The sequence below is a fragment of the Mauremys mutica genome, chromosome 9 (genome assembly GCF_020497125.1).
Source record: "Mauremys mutica isolate MM-2020 ecotype Southern chromosome 9, ASM2049712v1, whole genome shotgun sequence".
NCBI lineage: Eukaryota > Metazoa > Chordata > Testudines > Geoemydidae > Mauremys > Mauremys mutica.
In genome coordinates, this window is record NC_059080.1 from 96,063,159 (window position 1) to 96,085,251 (window position 22,093).

Consider the following 22,093-nt stretch of genomic DNA (forward strand, 5'->3'; position numbering starts at 1 on the left):
AAGCCAGCAAAGACTTCAGGATAATTGTATGTGTATTACACAATGTTTATGCAAACAGCACACATCTTAAAACTAATAGAAAATGTAAAGATGACTATGCAAATCTATTTTTTTAAACTAAAACATGAAGTATTTTTTTTAACTAGAATCTAATCTATCGCTGCAAACTCCCTCTGCCTTAGTTTGTTCATTATTCAGCCAAACATTCAACTGATGACATTTTCAGGTAGGCCGCAGTGGGTGTTACCAACTCTTTCCTGCCCTGTCTGTACTGGTCTCATAAAACTACAGGGTTTCTTTTAAAGTGACCCCCCATCCTCACTCCACACCTTTTTGACTGAGTGACCAATCTACATGCCATTTTATTTTGTCAAGGATTAAGTCTGGAGTGATATGTTACCCACAAAAGAACCAATCTAAAGAAGCATGGCTATCAAGGGGTCAAGTGGGTAACACTACATGAAGCTCCAAGTTTAAGTCCCAATCTTGCAAAAAAACTCACACACATGCTTAAGTCAATAGTTCATGAAGTTAAGCATGTGCGTCTTTGCAGTACTGTGGCCTTATATATGGTATCTCTGCTTTTCTAGACTGGTCTTGTATTATTAATTACATAAAAGTTAGTGTGTACAGGTCAGTTTAAATTTAAGTAGAGTAGCCCAGTTATAAGCATACGATGCACACGTAATCTATAAATTAGCAGCTGCAAATAAAATAATCTAAAAAGTGTAATTGTTAGAACTCACTGCACTCACCTTTGTATCTGTTATATAGCTGTTCTAACTTCTTTCTGTCCAATGATCCTTTAACGCTCTCTCGTATATAAAGTTCAGGATTTTGGAAAAAATTGTCTGTTGCAACATCTAACTTCCAGTCATTTTGAGATAGACAACTCACTGCAGTCTTTTCACTAGATTGAGTGAAGATCATAAACTGACGAACTTTATCTTTCTGTGACGATTTCAACTTGTTCTAGGAAAGTTAGAAAAGACAATACTGAGACGAAAACTGATTACTGGAAAAAATATGAAGTACCTCCAAATTCCATTACAACCTTCACAATATATTAAACTTCTCTCCCGAACAAAAATTAAACAGCCAGACCACAACTTATGCTCTTTATACTTAATACATACCTTGTTTTTCTTACAGTTGGTTATATCAGAAGATGCTTTTTTTAAAAATTACATGTGGACATATTTTTTAGGCATACTATAAGACAAACAACTGAATAGGTATAAACAGATACATTTCTATAAAACATTCTTGCTGGTTTCCTATGAGTGCACACAAACAACACTGTGTGCACCATAATGTTTTCTTGAAGAAGTCAGCAGTGTCTTCAGTATTCTCAACCCCGTCTGGCTGCACAATGCAAGGGTACCCTCAAATCCAGGTCTTCCATATAATGACAAAACTATCAACTAAATCATCATACAAATCCCGTAGCCAAACCATCCAGAAAATGTTAAAATTGACAATATCTCAATAAGCAATAAGTTGTAGTGATGAGGCGTAACACATGCACATACACTTCCTATTTAAAAGGCTGATCTTTTAAAACTTATCTTGCCTAGAAGATACTGAGTTCTCAGCTTACAGCAAAAGCAATCTTTAATGCTGTGTGTGACAAAGAAAGGTAACTGAAATGCATAAAATTTAAGTCTGCTGTAATTTGGAAAAAACTCATTCCTCATGCAAAAAAAAAAAAATCCAACAGATGTTGACAGACTAGTTTGCATCTTCAATTCAGATAATACTAGCATTTAAAAATAGTGAAAGCTGAAAATTGAAAAATGAAACATCTTCAAAAATTTATATGGTGCTTTTTGTTTTCAAAGTCCTTAACAATAATTATATAATCCCCACAACAGTTCTATGAAGTAGGTATTGTCTCTATTTTATAGAAGCAGAAACAGACTCAAAAAGGTTAAGCAACTTGCCTAAAGCAATACAGTGACAAAATTTACTCAGCAAAAAAAGCAATAGTGAGTCTTAGGGTATGTCTTCACTACCAGCCGGATAGGCAGGCAGCGATTGATCCAGCGGGGATTGATTTATCGTGTCTAGTCTAGACACAATAAATCGATCCCCGAGCGCTCTCTCATCGACTCCTGTACTCCAGCTCAGCGAGAGGCACAGACAGAGTTGACAGGAGAGCGGCAGCAGTCAACTCACCGTGGTGAAGACACCATGTTAAGTTGATCTAAGTACGTCGACTTCAGCTACGTTATTCATGTAGCTGAAGTTGCTTAACTTAGATCGATCCTTCCCCCCAGTGTAGACCAGGCCTCAGAACCCAGGTCAAACTGGAGCTCATGGGGCTTGGGCTAAGGTGCTAAAAATAGCAGTACAGACATTTGGACATGGGTTGGACCTGGAATGTCTACACTTCTATTTTTAGCCCTGCAAGCTCAAGTCTGTTGACACAGGCTCTGAGACTTGCTGCTGTGTATGTGTGGGGGGGGTGTAATTTTTTTTGGGCAGGGGGGTTGCATTGTGTAGACATATCAGGGTCACAGTGAGAATTAAGGAGTTATGCTTAAACCAACAGACTCTCTCTCCACTTAAGTCCAAAATTAAACCAACTTCTTGAGTCCAGTAACTTACTAGGCAACATGTGATTCTGGATTCAATGATTCTGCTTTTGAGTGGGGGAGAGGACTAAAGAGTGCTTAGTATTTCAAATCAGACATTTTTACCTGAAGTACATTATAAAAATATTACCCCAGTTGTTATTGATGAAAACGGGGTCTCTTCCAGCCACTTCATTGAACCTGAATCCAATTTAAAAAACTAGTCAATGTTTTCAAAGCAGAAAGCTTTCTAATCAACATGCTGAAGCCTACTAATAAAAAGTGCCATTCTAATTTAGGAAACAAAACTCAGTTATAAAGCCCAAATTTTCATACTCCCAAACTTACAATTTTTCATGTTGTATCCTATCTAGATTTTTATATCATGCCCATCATAGCATTATCTGATTGCCAAACTCCTTTTCAGAACCACAAGGGGGTGGGGGGAGAAGGCAAAGATCTGAAACGGACATAAATTATTCTTAAACAAAGAATGAACATTTTAAAAGGAGTGGGAACAGAAACCCAATTCCAAGGTATGTTTTGTGTCCAATTACATCATTAGGAAGTACAATCAGAGCTTCAGATTCCAAATTATTCTAACTCAAAAGTCAGATCCAATTTAATGCTGCTCAACAACTCTTTGAGTGGATGACGTGAAAAACCAATACTCAATACATTCGCAAAAGTAGTTAACATAAGTTTGCAGCCTAGGTATTACGCATTCTATTGAGTACAACAATGCACACAAAAGCAAAATTTAAATATGATCTACAGTGGAGACCATTCATGTTATTACAGAAGAAAGACAATCAGCATTTCTATTTAAAACCCCTATTTGAAGGAATGAATTGCTATCTGAAAATGTTTACAGTTAAGAACTTGGCACATAGAGAATATGCTGCTTCATTCTCTCTCAGCTTTATATAAAGTTTTGCCTTAAACAAGTTTCCCATATTTTGCTCCTTTTCCCACAATGTATGTTAAAAATTAAATTTTCAGGAACAGCTGCAGACAGAGATCAATCCATTTGAATAGGTACTGCCCAGATAATGGTAGAGTAAGTGCCCAATGTTTCAAACTGGTGATCATCTCCTGTGAGACACTGAGCACCCTCAACTACTGAAATTAGGACTTGTAGAAGCTCAGCACATCACAGGAGGCATTCAGTGCCTTCCAGGATTGGGCTCAAAGTTTCACCCATGTACATCGAGTACAATGTGGAAGGATTACTTGTAGAGGTAAATATGCTTTTTTTATATCAGTTTTTAAGAAAGGAAGTACAAAATTTGTAACAGGATGAATAAAAATACATTTTTTTAAATAAAAAAAATCAGATTTTTTGATAAAATGCTTTTTGAGGAAAAAACCTGCCTAAAGAGAGTTTTAATTAAGATACATTATAGCTCAAAGATATCTCATCATGGAATAGGGATTATAAATTCTAATTCTATAGTATGAGACAATATATTCATGTAATGTTTAAGAAAAGTTTTGTAAATGAGTTCCAATAGTTCATGGATTAAGGACCCAATCTTATGGTGTTCCAGGGGCTTCTGTATAGATTATTTAGGTTAAGCTTTCTATCTACCCAATGGAACTCAATGCTCAGTCTAGAAAATACCATCAGAGATGCTTAGTTTTGCAGTTCTCAGACTGTGGATTTGTGTCTCCAGAGATAATGGGCTTGTTAACAGCAAAAATGTTTTTAAATAAAATATAGAGGTGAGAAATAACAGACCTGAACCCTATTGTCCCGCTGCAAGTTTTTGTACACAGAGTCAATCCCTTACCTTTCTCTAAAAGTGCAAAGATTCAAAAAGTTCAATGAATAGAAGATTGTTGGGGGCAGAATAGATCTGGACAAGGAGAAGTCTGGAGATAAATGTGAGAAGGGAGGGACAGCCTGTAGAAATGAAAGTGAAACTGTTTGAGCAGCACATTCCACAAGTCTTGAGGTCTTTCTGAGTGTAGCCTTCATTGATTTGAGATCTACCATACCATTCTCTCACTAAAAGGGAAAACCAATAATGGCAGCAGGCCGTAAAAGAGACAGTTTGGGAATAAGAACCATTCAAGGAATATGTGTTTGTTGATGATGTTTTAAAGAAAGTCCCACCAGTGAACTGGTGGAAGTCACTTAAGCACTTGGATTCAGAGACTGCTGAAGTGATAATGTCACTTTTAACAGCAGTAGCTTCTTCTGCAAGTGTAGAAAGAATATTTTCTTCCTTTGGATTAATTCATTCCAATTGAGAAATCGTTTAGGACCTGAAAAAGCAGGAAAGCTTGGTTTTCTTTTCCAGATTATGAACAAACAGGAAAGTGAAGGTGAAGACGACTGAGTTAACTGCAGAAGCCAGTATTTAAAGTTTCTCATGTTGACCTGGCTGACACAGTCGATTTAATTTTTTTTTTTAATTATTTCATATAACTATTTTAGTTTAAAACAATTTTATCAAAAACAAACCTGATTTTAAAAAACTTAAATGTTTAACTACATTCAAAAATTCATATACTTGTTTTGTTAAAATATTATATGTTTGCTGTTGGAGAAAAAAATCCAGAATATATAACGTTGTTTTTGTTAAATAAAACAATTTAAATGTCTGTCTGGTGATGTTCTACTAATACAGCATTGCAAGAAAATCCTCCAAATATTAATGATTAACCTGTTGAACTGGAGATAGTTCACCTCCCAATGACTTCATAAATATCTGCTTCAATTTACTTTTGGTAAATGAAATGACCAATCATTCATTTTCTGATATAGCTGTAAAACTAATCTGAAAAAAATTCAAAATAAATCACTTTAAAAATGTATAGTGTGTACCTTCTAAAAATAAAGCCCACATCTATCTCTGAATTGTGAAGAATATGTATTAAGGTTATAACAACCAACAAGAATGCACTTTTATGCAGAAATCTATGATTAAATCGAGTCTTCCTGACTAGTTTTTAAATCAAATCCACCCTTTTGTAATATTACATATATAATATGCTGTGGAAAGTACTGAACAGAATCCTAGAAACCAAGATGGCAACTCCAAATCTGTGCATTCCTCTCTCCCCATTAGTAATACCAGGAAGGTTATAGGTATTTGCCCGTATCAATCAAGGCTGCAATCCTGCAAATAATTCCACACACTCAGGCTAATGTTCCCATATGAAGTCAGTTATAAGATTGGGCAATCAGACGGTAAACTCTTCGGGACTGGAGTCTTTACTCACTATGTAAAGTACCATGCACACTTATGATAATTTTAACATTTGTATTTGTAAGTCAAATATTTTTAAATACAAAAATCACAGGGAAGATACTTTATATGCTCTGTACCAGGGCCGGCTTTAGGCCGATTCGCCCGATTCACCAGAATTGGACCCCGCGCCGGCGCCTAAGAGGGCCCCGCGCCGGCGTCTTTTTAATTTTTACTCACCCGGCGACACTCCAGGTCTTCGGCGGTGGGTCCTTGAGTGCCACCGAAGACCCGGAGCGAGTGAAGGACCCGCTGCTGAAGTGCTGCCGAAGACATGGAGTGTCGCCGGGTGCGTACGATTCAGGCCCCGCACTTGCTAAAGCTGGCCCTGCTCTCTACCATGCAATCCCTACAAGGTTTGATGGAAGATCCCAAGAGTAATGGTATAAAAAGCAAAGGGAGGTCAGGGGAAAGCTTAGCAAGGGCTTCAACGGGAATGCAGTGAATTACAGAAAAAGGTAAACAAAAAATAAAACAGCAATTTACTAGGTAAAAAAAACTGTAGCTTAAATTGGTTTTACTGTATAGTTTTAATATATGCCTATGTCTGTTTCATTCATTCAGAATTTTCTTATATCCAAGATGACCTAAATGTTAGTAACAATTCAATGCCTTTTAAATAAAACTAGAACTCATTTTAACAGATTAATAAAAGCTGTGTTACAATTCATTTCTAATCCATTTTCTCCCTTACAGAATATTTCATTATTAGAATTATTTAACATCCATTTTTTCTGATTATGTCACCAGGGAGCTTATTTCTGGTGGCATATCTGAGATTCCCTCCATCACCTCAAAGGCCCTGTACATTGGAGGAGCCTTTCCCCAAAAGCTTCCATACTCTGTTCACATTGATTGGGCAGCTCTCCTAAAGCCTGCTAGTGTGGGACTGCAAGAGATAAGATTATTGCCAAGTTTTTAATATCCTGTTACAGCTCATATTTGGTTGCACTAAAAATAAGCCACACCTCAAGTGGCAACAGGCTCCAAAGCATACTGCACTTTTTAAAAGTATTTCGAGAAGCTGAGTTTCAAGAGACTTATTTTAAAATGCTCAATAGAGAGGCTACCGCACCGTATAGCCTTTCCTGTATTTAACTAGAGACAGATACAATACTTGCTACCCCAATTCAGGTTAGCTAACATGCCTCTTCCTCAACTTGAAGGGAACATACTAGTAACATGAAGTCGGTTAAACAAAAGTCTATCATTGTTGGAATAAAAAAGAGACAGTGAAAAGTGAGATAAATGAATAGACTGAATGTTCTAATACTTCTATCAGCCTCTGGATAAGGAGAAAAATACAAACTCAGGTCTTTGGAGACCATTCCCTTTGATCACAAATTTACGTGATGAGCACAGCATAAGAATCTAGGTAGATGTTTATGCATAACACTGAAAATTCTGAAACAAATCTCTTGTCTGTGCAGAATAGGGGTGTCAAACAGCCCACAAGTTCCATGTGGAGCCGAGAACCCTGTTCTTTAGCCTGCAACTTCCTCTGAAATGAAAGGACAATCTAGCCTAGAGGGAGCCACTAAGCAGGAAGCTCATGCCTGACCACACAGATGCCTGTGCAAACTGCCACCGCTTGGGAGGAGCAGGAGGACACAGGTAACACCACAAAGCCTGGCACAGAGAAGTTCTTTTCTAGCCTCGCCTTCCTCTTCTCTATCCATCTCTCCCAGCCCCTTAGCACTGGGCTCAGGGACATGGCATCTTCTCCACTTCACTCCCTAGTACCTCCTGCCTCCAAAGAACAGGATGAAGATGATAATTTCCTAAAAGAGGGTACGAAAAGAGAGACATTCCCCCAGAGGAAAGGGGGAAGAATGAAAAAAGTCTTATTTATGAATTCTAAGTGAACACATTTTCTTTAAACACAGTATTTAACTTCACTAATGAGACACATTATGCAACTGCACAAGACTGCAAAATTTACTTATCAGTGAATTTTTGCTCCTGCTCCCAACAAAAAATGAGTTTAACACCCCTGGTCTAGTTGGACAGTGTCTCTGACACTGGCCAATACTATACTGCTTCAGAGAAAGATATAAAAGCTCTATAATAAATTTAATTGGGCAATATTTTATAATTATTTCTCTTCTCTGGCCCCTTGACAGAGTCGTCAGCCTCACCAATCCTTATATAACATAAAGCTGCTAAGTTCAATTTGCCCATTCTGACCATGTCACTGCTCTCTCTTTGAATCCCTCCAAGCGCTCTCTAATTTCAACCACATCAAGTTCAAACTTCTTATCCTAACCTTCAAAGCCATTCAAGACAGTGGCCATATTTGGAAGTCAAAACCTAGTGAGGATAATAGGAAGGCACACAAATTCTGGCAAGTTAAGCATAAAAGTATAACAATGCAAGCCAAGAAAGAAGTTGAGAAGTAACATGCTAAAGACGCAAAAGCTAACAGTAAGAATTTTTTTAAGTACTTAAGAAGCAGGAAGCTTGCCAAACAGTCAGTGGGGCCACTAGACAACATAGGTGCTACGGAAGCACTCAAGAAAAACAAGGACATTGCAGAGAAGCTAAATGAATTTTTTGCATTGGTCTTTGCTGCAAAGGATGTGGGGAAGATACCCACATCAGACCTATTCTTTTAGGGCAACAAATCTGAAGTACATCCATGAACAAGTCAGAAGAAGAGGTTTTAGAACAAACTGATAAATTAAACTGTAATAAGTCACCATGATCAGATGGTATTAACACAAGAGTTCTGAAGGAACTCAAATACGAAACTGAAGAACTACTAACTGTAGTATAACATAACCTATCACTGAAACAAGCCTCTGTACCAGATGACTGGAAAGTAATGCCAATTTTTAAAAAGGGCTCCAAAGGTGAGCCTGATCATTACAAGCCAGTGAGCATAACTTCAGTACTAGGCAAATTGGTAGAAACTACAGTAAAAAACAGAATTATCAGACACAGATGTACATAACTGTTGGGAGAAGAGTCAACACTGCTTTTGTAAAGGGAAGTCATGCCTCACCAATCTATTAACATTCTTTGAGAGTTTTAACACTCATGTGGATAAGGGTAATTCAGTCAAGATAGCATACTTGGATTTTCCAAAAGCCTTTGATAAGATCCCTTACCCAAGACTTTTAAGGAAACTAAATAGTCATGGGAGAACAAGGAGGGTGCTCTAATGAATCAGTAACTGGTTAAAATATAGGAAACAAAGGGTAAAAATAAATGGTCAGTTTTCATAACGGAGAGAGTTAAGCAGCAGGAGCCCCAAGGATCTGTATGGGACCTGTGCTGTTCAACTTTCATTAATGATCTGGAAAAGTGAGTGAACAGTGAAGTGGCAAAGTTTGCAGGTGATACAAAACTATTCAAGATAGTTACGTCCAAAGCTGACAGCGAAGAGTTACACGGGGATATCATAAAACTGGGTGACCAGGCAACAAAATGGCTGTGAAATTCAACATTGATAAGTGCAAAATAATGCCCATTAGAAAAAATAATCCCAACTACAATTGTAATTATCCATTACCATTCAAGAAAGATCTTGGAATCATCGTGGATAGTTCTCTGCAAACTTCAGCTTAATGTGCAGCAGCAGCCAAAAAGGCTGGCAATAATATTTGCAAACTCATGGATGATAAGAGAGGTCCCGGAAGACTGGAGAAGGGCTAACATAGTGCCCCATCTTTTAAAAGTGGAAAAAAGGGGGAGCCAGGGAACTACAGACCAGTCAGCCTGACCTCCCTATCTGGGAAGCTACTAGAGCAGGGGTAGGCAACCTATGGCACGCATGCCGAAGGCGGCACGCAAGCTGATTTTCGGTGGCACTCACACTGCCTGGGTCCTGGCCACTGGTCCGGGAGGCTCTGCATTGTAATTTAATTTTAAATGAAGCTTCTTAACCATTTTAAAAACCTTATTTACTTTACATACAACAATAGTTTAGTTATATATTATAGACTTATAGAAACTCACCTTCTAAAAACATTAAAATGTATTACTGGCACACAAAACCTTAAATCAGAGTGAATAAATGAAGACTCGGCACACCACTTCTGGAAGGTTGCCAACCCCTGTACTAGAGCAATGTATAAAACATCCAATTTGCAAGTACCTAGAGGATGAAAGGGTAATTGCTAGCAGCCAGCATGGATTTACTAAGGACAAATCATGCCAAACCAACTTGATTTCCTTCTTTGACAAGGTAACTGGTGTGGTGGATATGGGGAACACAGTGGACATAATATGCCTAGACTTCAGCAAGGCTTTTGACACAGTTCTACATGATATTCTATTAAGTAAGCTGGAGAAATGCGGGCTCTGCGGAACTACCAGTAAGTGGATATATAATTGGTTAAACAATTGCAAACAAAAAGTAACTATTCATGGAATGTCATCAGATTGGAGGGAGGTCTCAAGTGGGGTTCCACAGGGCTTTGTTCTAGGTCCAGTGTTATTTAACATCTTGATTAATGACCTGGATGTAGGAATAAAGAGCATACTGATCAAATCTGCAGATGACACAAAGCTAGGGATGTTTGCTAACATTTTGGAGGCTAAAGCTAAAATTCAAAGGGATCTTGATAAATTGGAGAACTGGGTGACAGACAACAAAATGAAATTCAACAAAAACAAATGTAAGGTGCTACACTTAGGGAAGAAAAACTAAATGCACAAACACAGACTAACTGGCTTCATAGCAGCAATGCTGGGAAGGATCTGGGAGTTGCGGTGCATCACAATCTCAACAAGAGTCAATGTGATGCTGTTTCAAAAAAAGCAAATACAATTTTAGGTTGCATTAACAACCCAAATCACGGGAGGTGATAGTACCTTTCTACTTGGCCTCAGCTGGAGTACTATCTCCAATTTTGAAAGGATGTAGAGAAACTGGAAAGGATCCAGAGACAAGTGATAAAGATGATCAAAGGGATGGAATGCAAATGCATATGAGCAAATGCTGAAGGAGCTGGGTATGTTTAGTTTGGAAAAGAGGAGATTAAGGGGGGGAACATGATAGAAGTCTTCAAATACTTGAAAGGCTGCCATAAAAAAAGATGGAGAAAAGTTGTTCTCTCTTGCCACAAGAGGGTAGGACAAGAGGCAACGAGTACAAACTACAGCATAGCAGATTTAGATTAAATCTCTGGAAAAATTTCCTAACGGTAAGAACAGTAGGACAATGGAACAGACGGCCTAGGGAGATTGTGGAAGCTCGTCACTGGATGTTTTCAAAAGGAGGCGGGACAGCCATCTGTTTTGGATGGTTCAGATATGACAAATCCTGCATCTTGCCAGAGGGTTAGACTAGATGACCCTTGCGGTCTCTTCTAATCCTATGGTTCTAAGATTAGGGGTGCTCATCTTAGAAAAGAGACAATTAAGAGAGGACATGACAGAAGTCTATAAAATCAAGACTGCTCTGGAAAAAGTGAACCTTTCCCACAATACAAAAGATCACCTGATTAAATTAACATACAGCAGGTTTAATACAAACAAGAGAAAGTACTTTTTACACATCACTCAATTAACCTGTGGAATTCATTGCCATGGTATGCTGTGATGGCCAAAAGTATAACTCGGTTCAAAAAACTAGGTAAGTTCATGTAGGATAGGTCCATCGATGGCTATTAGCCAACATGGTCAGGGATGTAACCCCATGCTCAGGCTGACCCTACATCTCTGACTTCCAGAAGCCAGGAAGGAAAGACAGGGGTGGATTGGTCCAAAACTGCCTGTTCTGTACGTGCCCCCCAAAGCTCTGGTACTGGCCACTGTCAGAGAAAGGATACTGGCTAGATGGACCATTGGTATGACCCTGTGTGGCAGTTCTTCTCAACTCATTTCTTGTCATGTGACTTCGCTTCCATCTCCTTCCTCCCCCACACTGAAACATAGCACACAGATCATGTCTTCTTGTATGTTTATATAGCTCTTTGAATGATGGGAACTTAGATCTTAAGTTGTTGCTTTGAGGAACTATGGCAATACAAATAACTTTTTTTAAATAGTTCCCAGAGCCACCCACTCACCATCACCCTCATATAACGGACTTAAACATTTGCCGAACACATAATAGCTAGATCACTAAATAAAGATGAGGGGCCCCACTGCCTAAGTCAACACCCCTCCTTCCATGCTGCTTAGAAATGGAAGCATGGACTTCTTTCCAGTACGCTGCCCCTGGAACTTCTCCAGAGGTTGTGTGAGTCTCCAGCTATTTGGCATCTGATCAATTTGAAGAATCCCCCCCGCAAAATCCCTCTGGCTTCCAGAAGGTAGAGAGCATTTGTTCGATTACCATCTCCATCAAACCAATATTCTGGCCCAGGTGCAATGGGAGTCTCTGCTATTCCAATCTCTTCCTAGTGTCACATTTTGGATGCCTACCTCTTCTTGTCAGTTTCACAACTACCCATAGGGATCCCAATAGCAGCAATGAACACTCATAAAACTTTAGCCAATTGTCAATCGGCAGCTTAGAAAAGCTCATAGCAACAGAGGCACTGGAACTTATTTAGAGGTTACATCTTTAACTATAATATTTTAATATCTTTATTAGGCCTCTTAAATTAGGGCCTAAAAAATTCACATAGATGCAGTGCGTAGGAATCTTTTCCAAGTAAGTAGCATCAACTTCTGCAGAATCTTGACTTGCATTTTAGAAAAAAAAAATCAGTTCTTATGTTAAGGATACATAAACTGCCTGTAAACCCTACAGACTAATCTGCATGCAGGAGAGGCCCTTACATTCGTATAAAACTCCAGTGACTTCATGTCAAACACTGAATAACCTGAAGGCACTGTATGCAGACATTAGGATCAGCAGGTACGATCACCTTTTAGCTCTGAGGTCCTGATTTGTGAAATGTTTGTGTTCACCTTAATGGGAATATTCTTATGGTCATAACAGCATTTCTTCACTTTTCTTTAGAATCAAAAGCATTCAGTGTTGTGCTACATCCGTCAAAAGAATGCATCAGACACTTGCAAATAACCATAAATGTTCTTGTCTGTGTTTATTAACATATACAATTGGTAAAACATAAAAAGCAAAACCTGATCAAGGGGTATTTTTATTCATCATATTTGTTGAGAGCATAAAAACTGATCACAGAAGTATTTATTACCACAACAAGCTATGCATTTACTGAGGGATAATATATGCATCTAGTGCCATGCCAAATGGGTGCATGGCAAATTAAAGACATATGCAAAGTCCAAGTTAAAGTGTAGCACCACCAAAAATCAATCCCCACAGTATTTTCTGTACTAATAATAACAGTCATATCCTGCTAGTCAATAATAATAGTCATATCCTGATAATCACCTTCCCTTCTCTGGTGGTTTGGGGAAAGGAAGATAAAAGGAAGAGAGCAAGGACACTTTAAAAAAAACAAAAAACCCTGTATTTTAAGCTGAAATAAGATCCATTCAGGGCTTGGCTACACTTACAAATTTGCAGCGCTGCAGCAGGGTGTGAAAACACAGCCTCTCCAGCGCTGCAAATTGCGGCGCTGCAAAGCGCCAGTGTAGTCAAAGCCCCAGCGCTGGGAGCGCGGCTCCCAGCGCTGTCCGTTATTCCCCACAGGGAGGTGGAGTACGGACAGCACTGGGAGAGCTCTCTCCCAGCGCTGGTGCTTTGACTACACTTACACTTCAAAGCGCTGCCGCGGCAGCGCTTTGAAGTGTAAGTGTAGCCAAAGCCTTACATTCAATTCAGCAACACAAGAATTAAACGTTCACAAGGTCCGGCAACATAAACCACTCAAAGAAAGGGTGTGAACACCAGCAAGGTTATCTTGAAGTTTTCTGACATTCCTTGCTTTGTTTTACAAATTTAAGGTTATTTCAATTAATGTGTGTGTAATTGGATAATCTTTCATGGCAATTTATACAATTCTTACCTACCTAACCAAGAGAATGTAATAGCTCTGAGAGTCACTGAGGTAATTCTGAGTTAGGGCCTGTCTTCACTAGCAAGAAAGCGCTGCTGCAGTCGTGGCATAGCACTGGGAGAGAGCTCTCCCAGCGCTGTAAAAAACCCACCTCCATGAGGGGTGTAGCTCCCAGCGCTGTAGCACTGTCTACACTGCCATGTTACAGAGCTGAAACTTGCAGCGCTCAGGGGAGTGTTTTTTCAAACCCTGGAGCGAGAAAGTTGCAGCGCTATAAAGTGCCAGTGTAGACAAGCCCTTAATCTAGCAGGCAGAGTAAGTGTTGAATTCAGTCCTTTTTCACTTGTGCCCTAAAAGCAGGTGCACAATAACACTATAATAGTTGTTTTGCACCCATAATTCTGGTCCAGCCTAGAAGCATCTATACAGTCCCTATATAGCTGCTTCCATAGGACACACTTCCACCAGCAGTGCAAGAATGTGGATAATCAAGGGTGGACTACACACTAAATCACACAATGCTCTGACAGAAGCCCCTATTCCTGAACAATCTTAAGATAGCTCTAGTGAAAAGGAACTATATAAACATGAATCCAGTGGACTCTTTGGAAAGCTGGGAAAGGACAAAGTTGTATATCCTTTGGCCATCTCTTTTTTAAGATACAGATGAAGTGGCCTGAATTGATCCTAAATGCAGATGCTAAATCTACAAATGTTACTTTAGGGAAAATAAGCTGGGTTTGAATTTGATGTGAAAGCAATAAACTATTATAAACACAAATATTCACCATATAGGTACCAAATAGCCGTATGAAACAATCATCTTACAACTTACAGGGTGATATTAAACTGTAAAATGATGCCATGAACCGAAACAAGATATTACAGAAAATAATGTCAAACATTAAGAATTTCAAGTTGTACAAGAATTTCAGTTTCCTGTTGCTGCAAGAAGTTTGTCATAAGCAACTGTATATTTACCATTTTATCACAAGAGAAGCATTTCTTTGAGAACATGTGCAGATACACAAGACAGTAAACAATGTAAGTTGTTGAATAAAGATTATAAAATTAGTTTGTAGTTCTGGGTTAGGCTTCAGTGCTGCAAATACTTAAGCATGTAATTAACTTTACTATTGTGAACAGCCCACTGATTTAAATAGGACTATTCATGGTAATAAAAACAAGCGCGTGCATAAGTGTTTGCAGAATCGGAGCCTTTCTACCCAAGTAGTATTACAAGAAATCCTAACCCCATTTCATAATGAGGGTGTGTTTTTACTTTGAAGTTCATGGTGACATGAACAAGCCATTAGTACATAATTGTAGAATCAAACAAGTTAAAGCTGGAAAAGACCTATTTGTACAGTGCCTAGCACAACAAGGCCATGGTCCATGACTGAGGTGGCCAGGTACTACTATAATACAAATTAATATAATAATAAACCTATTAGATTACCCAGTCCATCAGTGTCAATACAGCATTGTTCCATACATAATGTTTTCTAGTCTTTTGTTCAGTGTAGTGTCAAAAAACCCCGCAAAGTAAATAGGCATCTGCCACTTCCTTCAGGAGACTACCCACAGCATAATACATCTCATTGCCTCTCTCTCGTATTTAAATTGTACAAATGCTTGATTAAATTACAATCTCTAATCATAAAGCCAGGTGTTGATATATGAATACACAACGAACACACCTTGTGTGTGGTTATATGGCATATGCAGGTTGTGTTGTGAGGCATGAGGCCTAAAGCCAAGTGCCTTCAAAGACCTAAGTAGTACAGGTATCTAGTTTAATTGTACTTCCTGAAGCCTTAGCAAGATGCTTTTTATAAAATGTTGCACAACACTGCTGAGGTAACAATTACCTAGTGCAGTGGTTTTCAACTGGGGTCCGCTGACTATGTCTAAAGCAGGGGTGGGCAAACTTTTTGGCCCGAGGGCCACATCTGGGTGGGGAAATTGCATGCAGGGCCATGAATGTAGGGCTGGGGCAGGGGGTTGGAGTGCGGGCAGGAGTGTGAGGTGTAGGAAGGAATGCGATGTGCAGGAAGGGGCTCAGGGCAAAGGACTGGGGTACAGGAGGGGGTGCGGAGTGCAGGAGGGGGCTCAGGGCAGGGGGTTGGGGTGCAGGAGGGGTCCAGAAAGGGGCTCAGGGCAAGGGGTTGGGGTGCAGTAGTGGTGCAGGGTGCTGGAGGGGGCTCAGGGCAGGGAGGTGGGGTGCAGAGTGCAGGAGAGGTTGGGGTGCGGGCTCCAGCCCGGTGCTGCTTACCTTGAGCGGCTCCAGGGTAGCAGCGGCGCACAGCTCCCTGCCTGCCTCGGCCCCATGCTGCTCTCGGAAGCGGCTGGCACCACATCCCTGCGGCCCCTGGGGAGGGGTGGCAGAGGGCTCCACGTGCTGCCCTCGCCTGAGGGTACCTACCCCAAAGCTCCCATTGGCCGCGGTTCTCCGTTCCCAGACAATGGGAGCTGCCGGGGGCAGTGCCTGCAGGCAAGGGCTGCGTGCGGAGCCTCTGCCCCCTCCTCCCCCTGGGGCTGCAGGGACATGGTACCAGCCGCTTCTGGGAGCGGCGTGGGGCTGGCAATCCCATGGGCCGGATGCAGCCTGCGGGCTGTAGTTTGCCTACCCCTGGTCTAAAGGGTCCGCAAAAGATTGTCATTACCATAGAACAGTAGTTTTCAACTTGTTGTCCGCAGACACCTAGGGGCTCGCAGACTATGCCTAAGATTTTCAAAGGAGTCTGCACTTCCATTTGAAAAATTTAAAGGGTCCACAAATTAAAGAGGTTGAAAACCACTGACCAAGTGAGTTCCAAAAAGCATGTAGTTATACTGAGATTCCTGAACAACCTCACCCTTCAACTGCAAGATCTCTCTTAGAAAACCTGTTTCACACAAAAAGAAACTTCATCCAACTGTTCAGTAAAAGGTTTCAATTTTTATTAAGGATTTCTAATGACAACAAAAAAGTGAAGTGCAAGAGGTCTAAATGCCACACCAATCATCTATGTCCTGGAATACCACAGGTGTTTTTTTGTTTGTTTCACACAAGTCTAACTATGTTGGTGTTTTTTTTTAAATGATATAGTTATGCCAGTACAACCCCTAGTGTGGATGCAGTTATAGCGTTGTAAAGGTGTCTTATACCTTTACAGCTTATTCTCCTTCCCACATATTTATAACAATAAATCTACGTCGTTACTAGGAGCAGTGTCCACTTTAATTATGCCAATATTGTTAAAGTGGAACAACTTTTGTGCGCAGATGAGGCCTTAGAAAAAAATATGACACAAAAACAGACAGAAGTCAATATCAAGATACTCTCATTTAAAAAAAAATTTTTTTTAAACACACCGTATCCCAGAAATTAGCTATTACCAAAATAAATCAAATTAAAAAGTGTAAATGGATAGAATGTCCTTCCTGATGCTATGTGAAAGGGATCAATCCCCAGTCTACGGAGTAAGTGCCCACAAATTCTCCAGGAAGACTCCAGTTCGATGAACCTCAAAAACCTCCATATCACCAGTGACGTTGCTTTGCTACAATGGGCACTGAGCCTGGGAAAAGCATCCCCATTAGCTCCTGATGTCAGATGGGATTTGAATCCACCCACCCCAACAATGACACAAAAAAAGTGAACCTCCCTAAAATGCCCATGAAGTTAGAAACTCCCAACCCAAGGGACCTGAATCCCCCCCAAAAAATACAGGGAATCCCCCCCTTGAGCCCTTGCTGTGGAGAGGCCTGGACTACTCCCTCCCAAACCCTCCCTGAGATGCAGGGTCCCAAAGCCCCCCACCCCCACCCCACAGACCCCATCACCTAGCCCTGAGGTGCAGTTCCTGCTCTCTCCCCATAGAGCCCTAGTTACCTCTTCCCTGCAGCACTGAAGTGAAGGTTCCTGAGTTACCCTCCCCACGAAGGTGCCCAGTCAGCCCCACAGCACCCTCCCCCTCATATGCCATTCCAGGGGACCAGTGTTCCCCCCCCACCAGCCCCTGAGCTGAAGGGGGTCTGAGCCCCCCCAGCCCCTGAGCTTGAAGGGGGTCTCAGCCCCCCCCAGCCCCTGAGCTTGAAGGGGGTCTCAGCCCCCCCGCCCAGCCCACCTCCCGCCTGAGCCGAGCCGAGGCCCCCCAGTGACCCCCGGCCTCCCTTGCTCTGCCCGGCCGGGCTGGAGGCTCCGCAGACGCCGCCTCTGCGGCGCTGCCCCCTGGTACTTTCTCCCCCCCGGCGCCACCACGACTAGGCCCCGGCTCCCGCATAGCGGCGCTGCTCGGCGGCGGGGGCCCGGGGGCCGCAGCGCGGCCCGGCCCAGGAGGCTGCCCCCGGCGCTCACCATGTTGGGGGCTGTGCAGGCCTCTCCCCTCCCGGCTCAGGCGGAGACTGAGGGCGGCGACGGCGGCTGCTTCCTCCGGAGGCGGCAGCGGCTCCTCCAGCTCCGAGTCCGGCTCCTCACGGGCCCTTCCGCCGCCTCCCGCTCATGCGCAGTGCGGGCGGCCCGGCACCGGGTACCCGACTCCCTGAGGCGCCCCCCGCCGGGTCTGCCCCGGGCGCTCCCCGCCCTTCAGGGGGACGCCGCTGCTCCCCGCATTGGGCACCCCCTGACTGTTGGGGAGCCCCCCCGCCCCCTAGCAAGGATCGGGCTGTAGGGGGCTAGGAAGGGGACACCCCTGCCACCCACAGAGATCATTAGGGTGCCCAAGGAATAGATGAGGGGGTCCCCCCCCCCAGTGCCACAGTTTCCATGGGATGTGGTGGGAATAAGCGAGACACCTGCTGAACCCCCCTGCTGGTTACTGGAGTGCAGGGCGAATAGGGGGAGGCTCCCCCTGCCCTCCTAACTCAACCTTTCCAGGCTACTGGACCCCATGCCGGAGTCTGATGTGTCTTGCCGACCCCACGTTTCACCTCACTGAAAAACTACTTGCTTCCAAAATCAGACATAAACATACAAAAGCGTTCCGGCACACGACAACTGAAACGCTGCTTCCTTTCTCCTTTTTACCATATCATTAGAAAATACATGCACTGGAATATAAATATTGTACTTACATTTCAGTGTGATCCTTTGCGCCTGTTTTTCACTTGTGAGCTGTTTTTGAAGCCTGAGCCCCGGGCGGCAGGGCTGAAACATGTAACTTAACTTTGTGGGGGCCCTGGTAGCATGGGGTTCTGGGCAATTGCCCTGCTTGCCTCCCCCTAATGCTGGCCCTGCACTTGAGATGGACGGACGGGGACACACACACACTCTCTCTCTCTCTCCCTCTCTCTGCAACACCTAGGTTGAGTAACACTGATCTATTTGAGCTGAGTATCTCCTGGAAGACCTCTGAGTATAGAGGAGGTAGGATCATCATAGGAGATGAGGGTTGGAAGACACCTCAGGAGGTCATCTAGTCCAACTAGGATGACCAGATGTCCTGATTTTATAGGGACAGTCCCGATCATTGGGTCTTTTTCTTATATAGGCTCCTATTACCACCCTCCCCATCCTGATTTTTCACACTTGCTGTCTGGTCACCCTAAGTCCAACCACCTGCTCAAAGCAGGACCAACCCCAGCTAAATCATCCCAGCCAGGGCTTTGTCAAGCCGGGCCTTAAAAACCTCTAAGGATGGAGATTCCACCACTTTCCAGGGTTACCCATTCCAGTGCTTCACCACCCTCCTAGTGAAATAGTTTTTCCTAATACCAAGCCTAGACCTACTGATTGATTACTTGATTACTGGGTGCTGGGAAACGGGAGAGAGACATCCACTGATAATTATTGGGGTGTAATGGGAACAGAGGGACCCTCTGAATACCCTAAAACGATTGTTGACTGCAGCGGAAAGGACATCCCCTAGAGTGAATAATGGGGTGCAGGGGGCTGGGTGACGGATATCTCTTGTCTCCCAGAATGATTACTGTGGTGCAGGGAATGGATTAGGGTCACCTCACTCCTGGCATTGTACTGGGGTACAGTTGGAATAGGAGAGGAACATCTGTTAGGATACAAGGATAGAGAGGGACCCTCCAGGGAGCTGCCCCTCCCAGCCATAAGTAGTGGTTATATGCACATGAGTTGAAGGGGACATCCACTTCTCCTGTTGATGTGAACTTGGGGTACATATACTCAGAAATGCAAATCAAAATCATGGCTGCCATTTCCCAGCTCTCGGAGCAATGGGTGCCTAATCCATCTGCACTTTCTTGCAAGAGCTGCAAACCTAAGAGCATGAGGCTGTCATTTAACTGGTTCTGCAAAAACTTATTTTATTTTTAATAAATAATTAAAATAAAACATTTGCAACTGTTGTTTGAGGACATGGGCGAGGGAAGTAACTGCAATCTCAGACATCCTTCCATTCACAAGAATATTTCTGAGTATTTATTGAGGGCTGACAGTTTGCTTTGCTCTGTACAGAAGGAGAGCCTGCCCAACGTGCTTACCATTTTTAAGGCTTGAATTTACAGAGAGGTTGGTGGGAAATGTGACTAAATAAAAATGGCACCTTCTCACCCAACATATCTACTCCCTGTGTGTATTCAGAGTCAGAGCTCCTTACATTATTGACAGAAATAAGTCTGCACTACTTTATGCTCCTGTTAGCTCTGCAGATTCAACATTCATAAAGAAGAACGAGCTGAATTATCTTGTAACGTTCTTATGAACAACAGAATTGTTAAATAAGTTTGAACAGCAGACACTTTTTTATTATTAGTGATAATACATGATCCAGAAAGAAAGCAGATTGACTTTTGGATCTCAGGGTGAGTTTGCAAATCAGGTTGGACACATTTGTGCTAGAAACAGACAGGAAGATGGAACTCCATGGTACCATTTTTACAGTCACTTTTTAGCTTACACCTGAAGGGCACAGTGAGATTACAGATCTGTTTTTCTGATCCCTATTCTTCCATCCAAACTATACAAATGTTAAACAGATAGAGACATTGGGCTGAGCTGCTGAAGGGAGTTTGATAACACAATACTGGGAAGAGGGTAACATCCCAGAGCTGGGAAATAACAAAATATAAAGGAAAGCTGGATGGATCACGTAGTTGGACACTACAATTTAAAATATTGTACAGAATATATAGACTCTTACCAGACTCAAGAAAGTTTGTCTTTTGCCATCAATGTATCTTGAATGTTCAGAGATGCTACATGTCCTTTGCACATATAGCATCCTCTCACTTAATCCAAAATAATTTAGGGGGTGAGGAGGGCTCTAGTGGAATCACTGGCGTTAAACTGATGTGAAGGAGAGGAGAATCAGACCCTACGATGGAAAATGTAGTGTTCCGGAACCATACAATTGAGGGTCAGTTTGATATTACAAGTGGATATGGAGTTGAGCGTGAAGTCAGTTATCCTGGGAGACACCAGTTGCCTGGTTACCTTTTGAGAAGCTTGTTTGTGACACCAGTGGTTGCTGCTAAGAGACTAACTCTCTCATAATACAAACAGCCCTGTACACAGCACAAGATTAAAGTACATTTGAGCAGTAACTTGGTAGCTAAGTTTGAAAAATTACTTGATCAAATTAGCTAATTGCCATCATTATAACATCATGTAGCAGCCCCTATGCAGTTTGGAGACATATAAATTAGGCTTTCTTGAGCATTACTGCAACAGGTAACATAATCTGATAGATGAGTTCTAACTGTGATGTGTCCCTTTAGGACAGAGACAGGATTTGGGGTGTTTGTTAGGCATTTTCTTCTCTTCCATTAGTGGGCTGTTGTTTCTCCTTGATGCCCATGACTCTTCTTTGTGTTTAATAGTATTTTGTTTGTTTTTCTGTTTGTTTCCTCTTAATTAGTAGCTTGGGGGAACAGAGGGGTGATCCTGAAATTGTTATGTAATACAAATATTCAAAAATATAGGGCTGTCAAGCAATTAAAAAAATTAATCGTGATTAATGGCACTGTTAAACAATAATAGAATACCATTTATTTAAATAGTTTTGGATGTTTTCTACATTTACAAATATATTTATTTTTGATTACAAGTATTTGCACTGTAAAAAAAACAAAAGCAACAGTGTTTTTCAATTCACCTCATACAAGTACTGTAGTGCAACCTCTTTATCATGAAAGTTGAATTTACAAATATGGTAGCCAGTGTTGGAAGATATTTGCATGCCAGATGTGCTGAAGATTCATACATCCCTTCATGCTTCAACCACCATTCCAGGGTACATACGTCCATGCTGATGGTGGGTTCTGCTCAATAACAATCCAAAGCAGTGCAGACTGACGCATGATCATTTTCATTTTCATTATCTGAGTCAGATGCCACTACCAGAAGGTTGATTTTGTTTATTGGTGGTTTGGGTTCTGCAGTTTCCACATCGGAGTGTTGCTCTTTTAAGACTTCTGAAAG

At 41.8% G+C, this 22,093-nt stretch overlaps 1 protein-coding gene across 2 annotated transcripts in view; it reads right to left on the bottom strand.

The window, feature by feature from the left end:
* Window positions 1–21,092, bottom strand: part of DCUN1D1 (defective in cullin neddylation 1 domain containing 1) — a 36,298-nt gene extending 15,206 nt beyond the window's left edge. The window contains exons 1-2 of one of the 2 annotated variants that reach the window (XM_045031407.1): window positions 20,814–21,092; window positions 756–972 (exon numbers count right to left, since the gene is read on the bottom strand). In XM_045031407.1, the coding sequence (XP_044887342.1) occupies window positions 756–972; window positions 20,814–20,894 (298 nt within the window). In that variant the 5' untranslated portion in view covers window positions 20,895–21,092. Of the gene's footprint in view, window positions 1–755; window positions 973–18,058; window positions 18,195–20,813 lie in introns of those variants that run through there. The other variant, XM_045031408.1, reaches the window with a different exon arrangement.
* Between the last annotated feature and the right edge of the window lie 1,001 nt (window positions 21,093–22,093).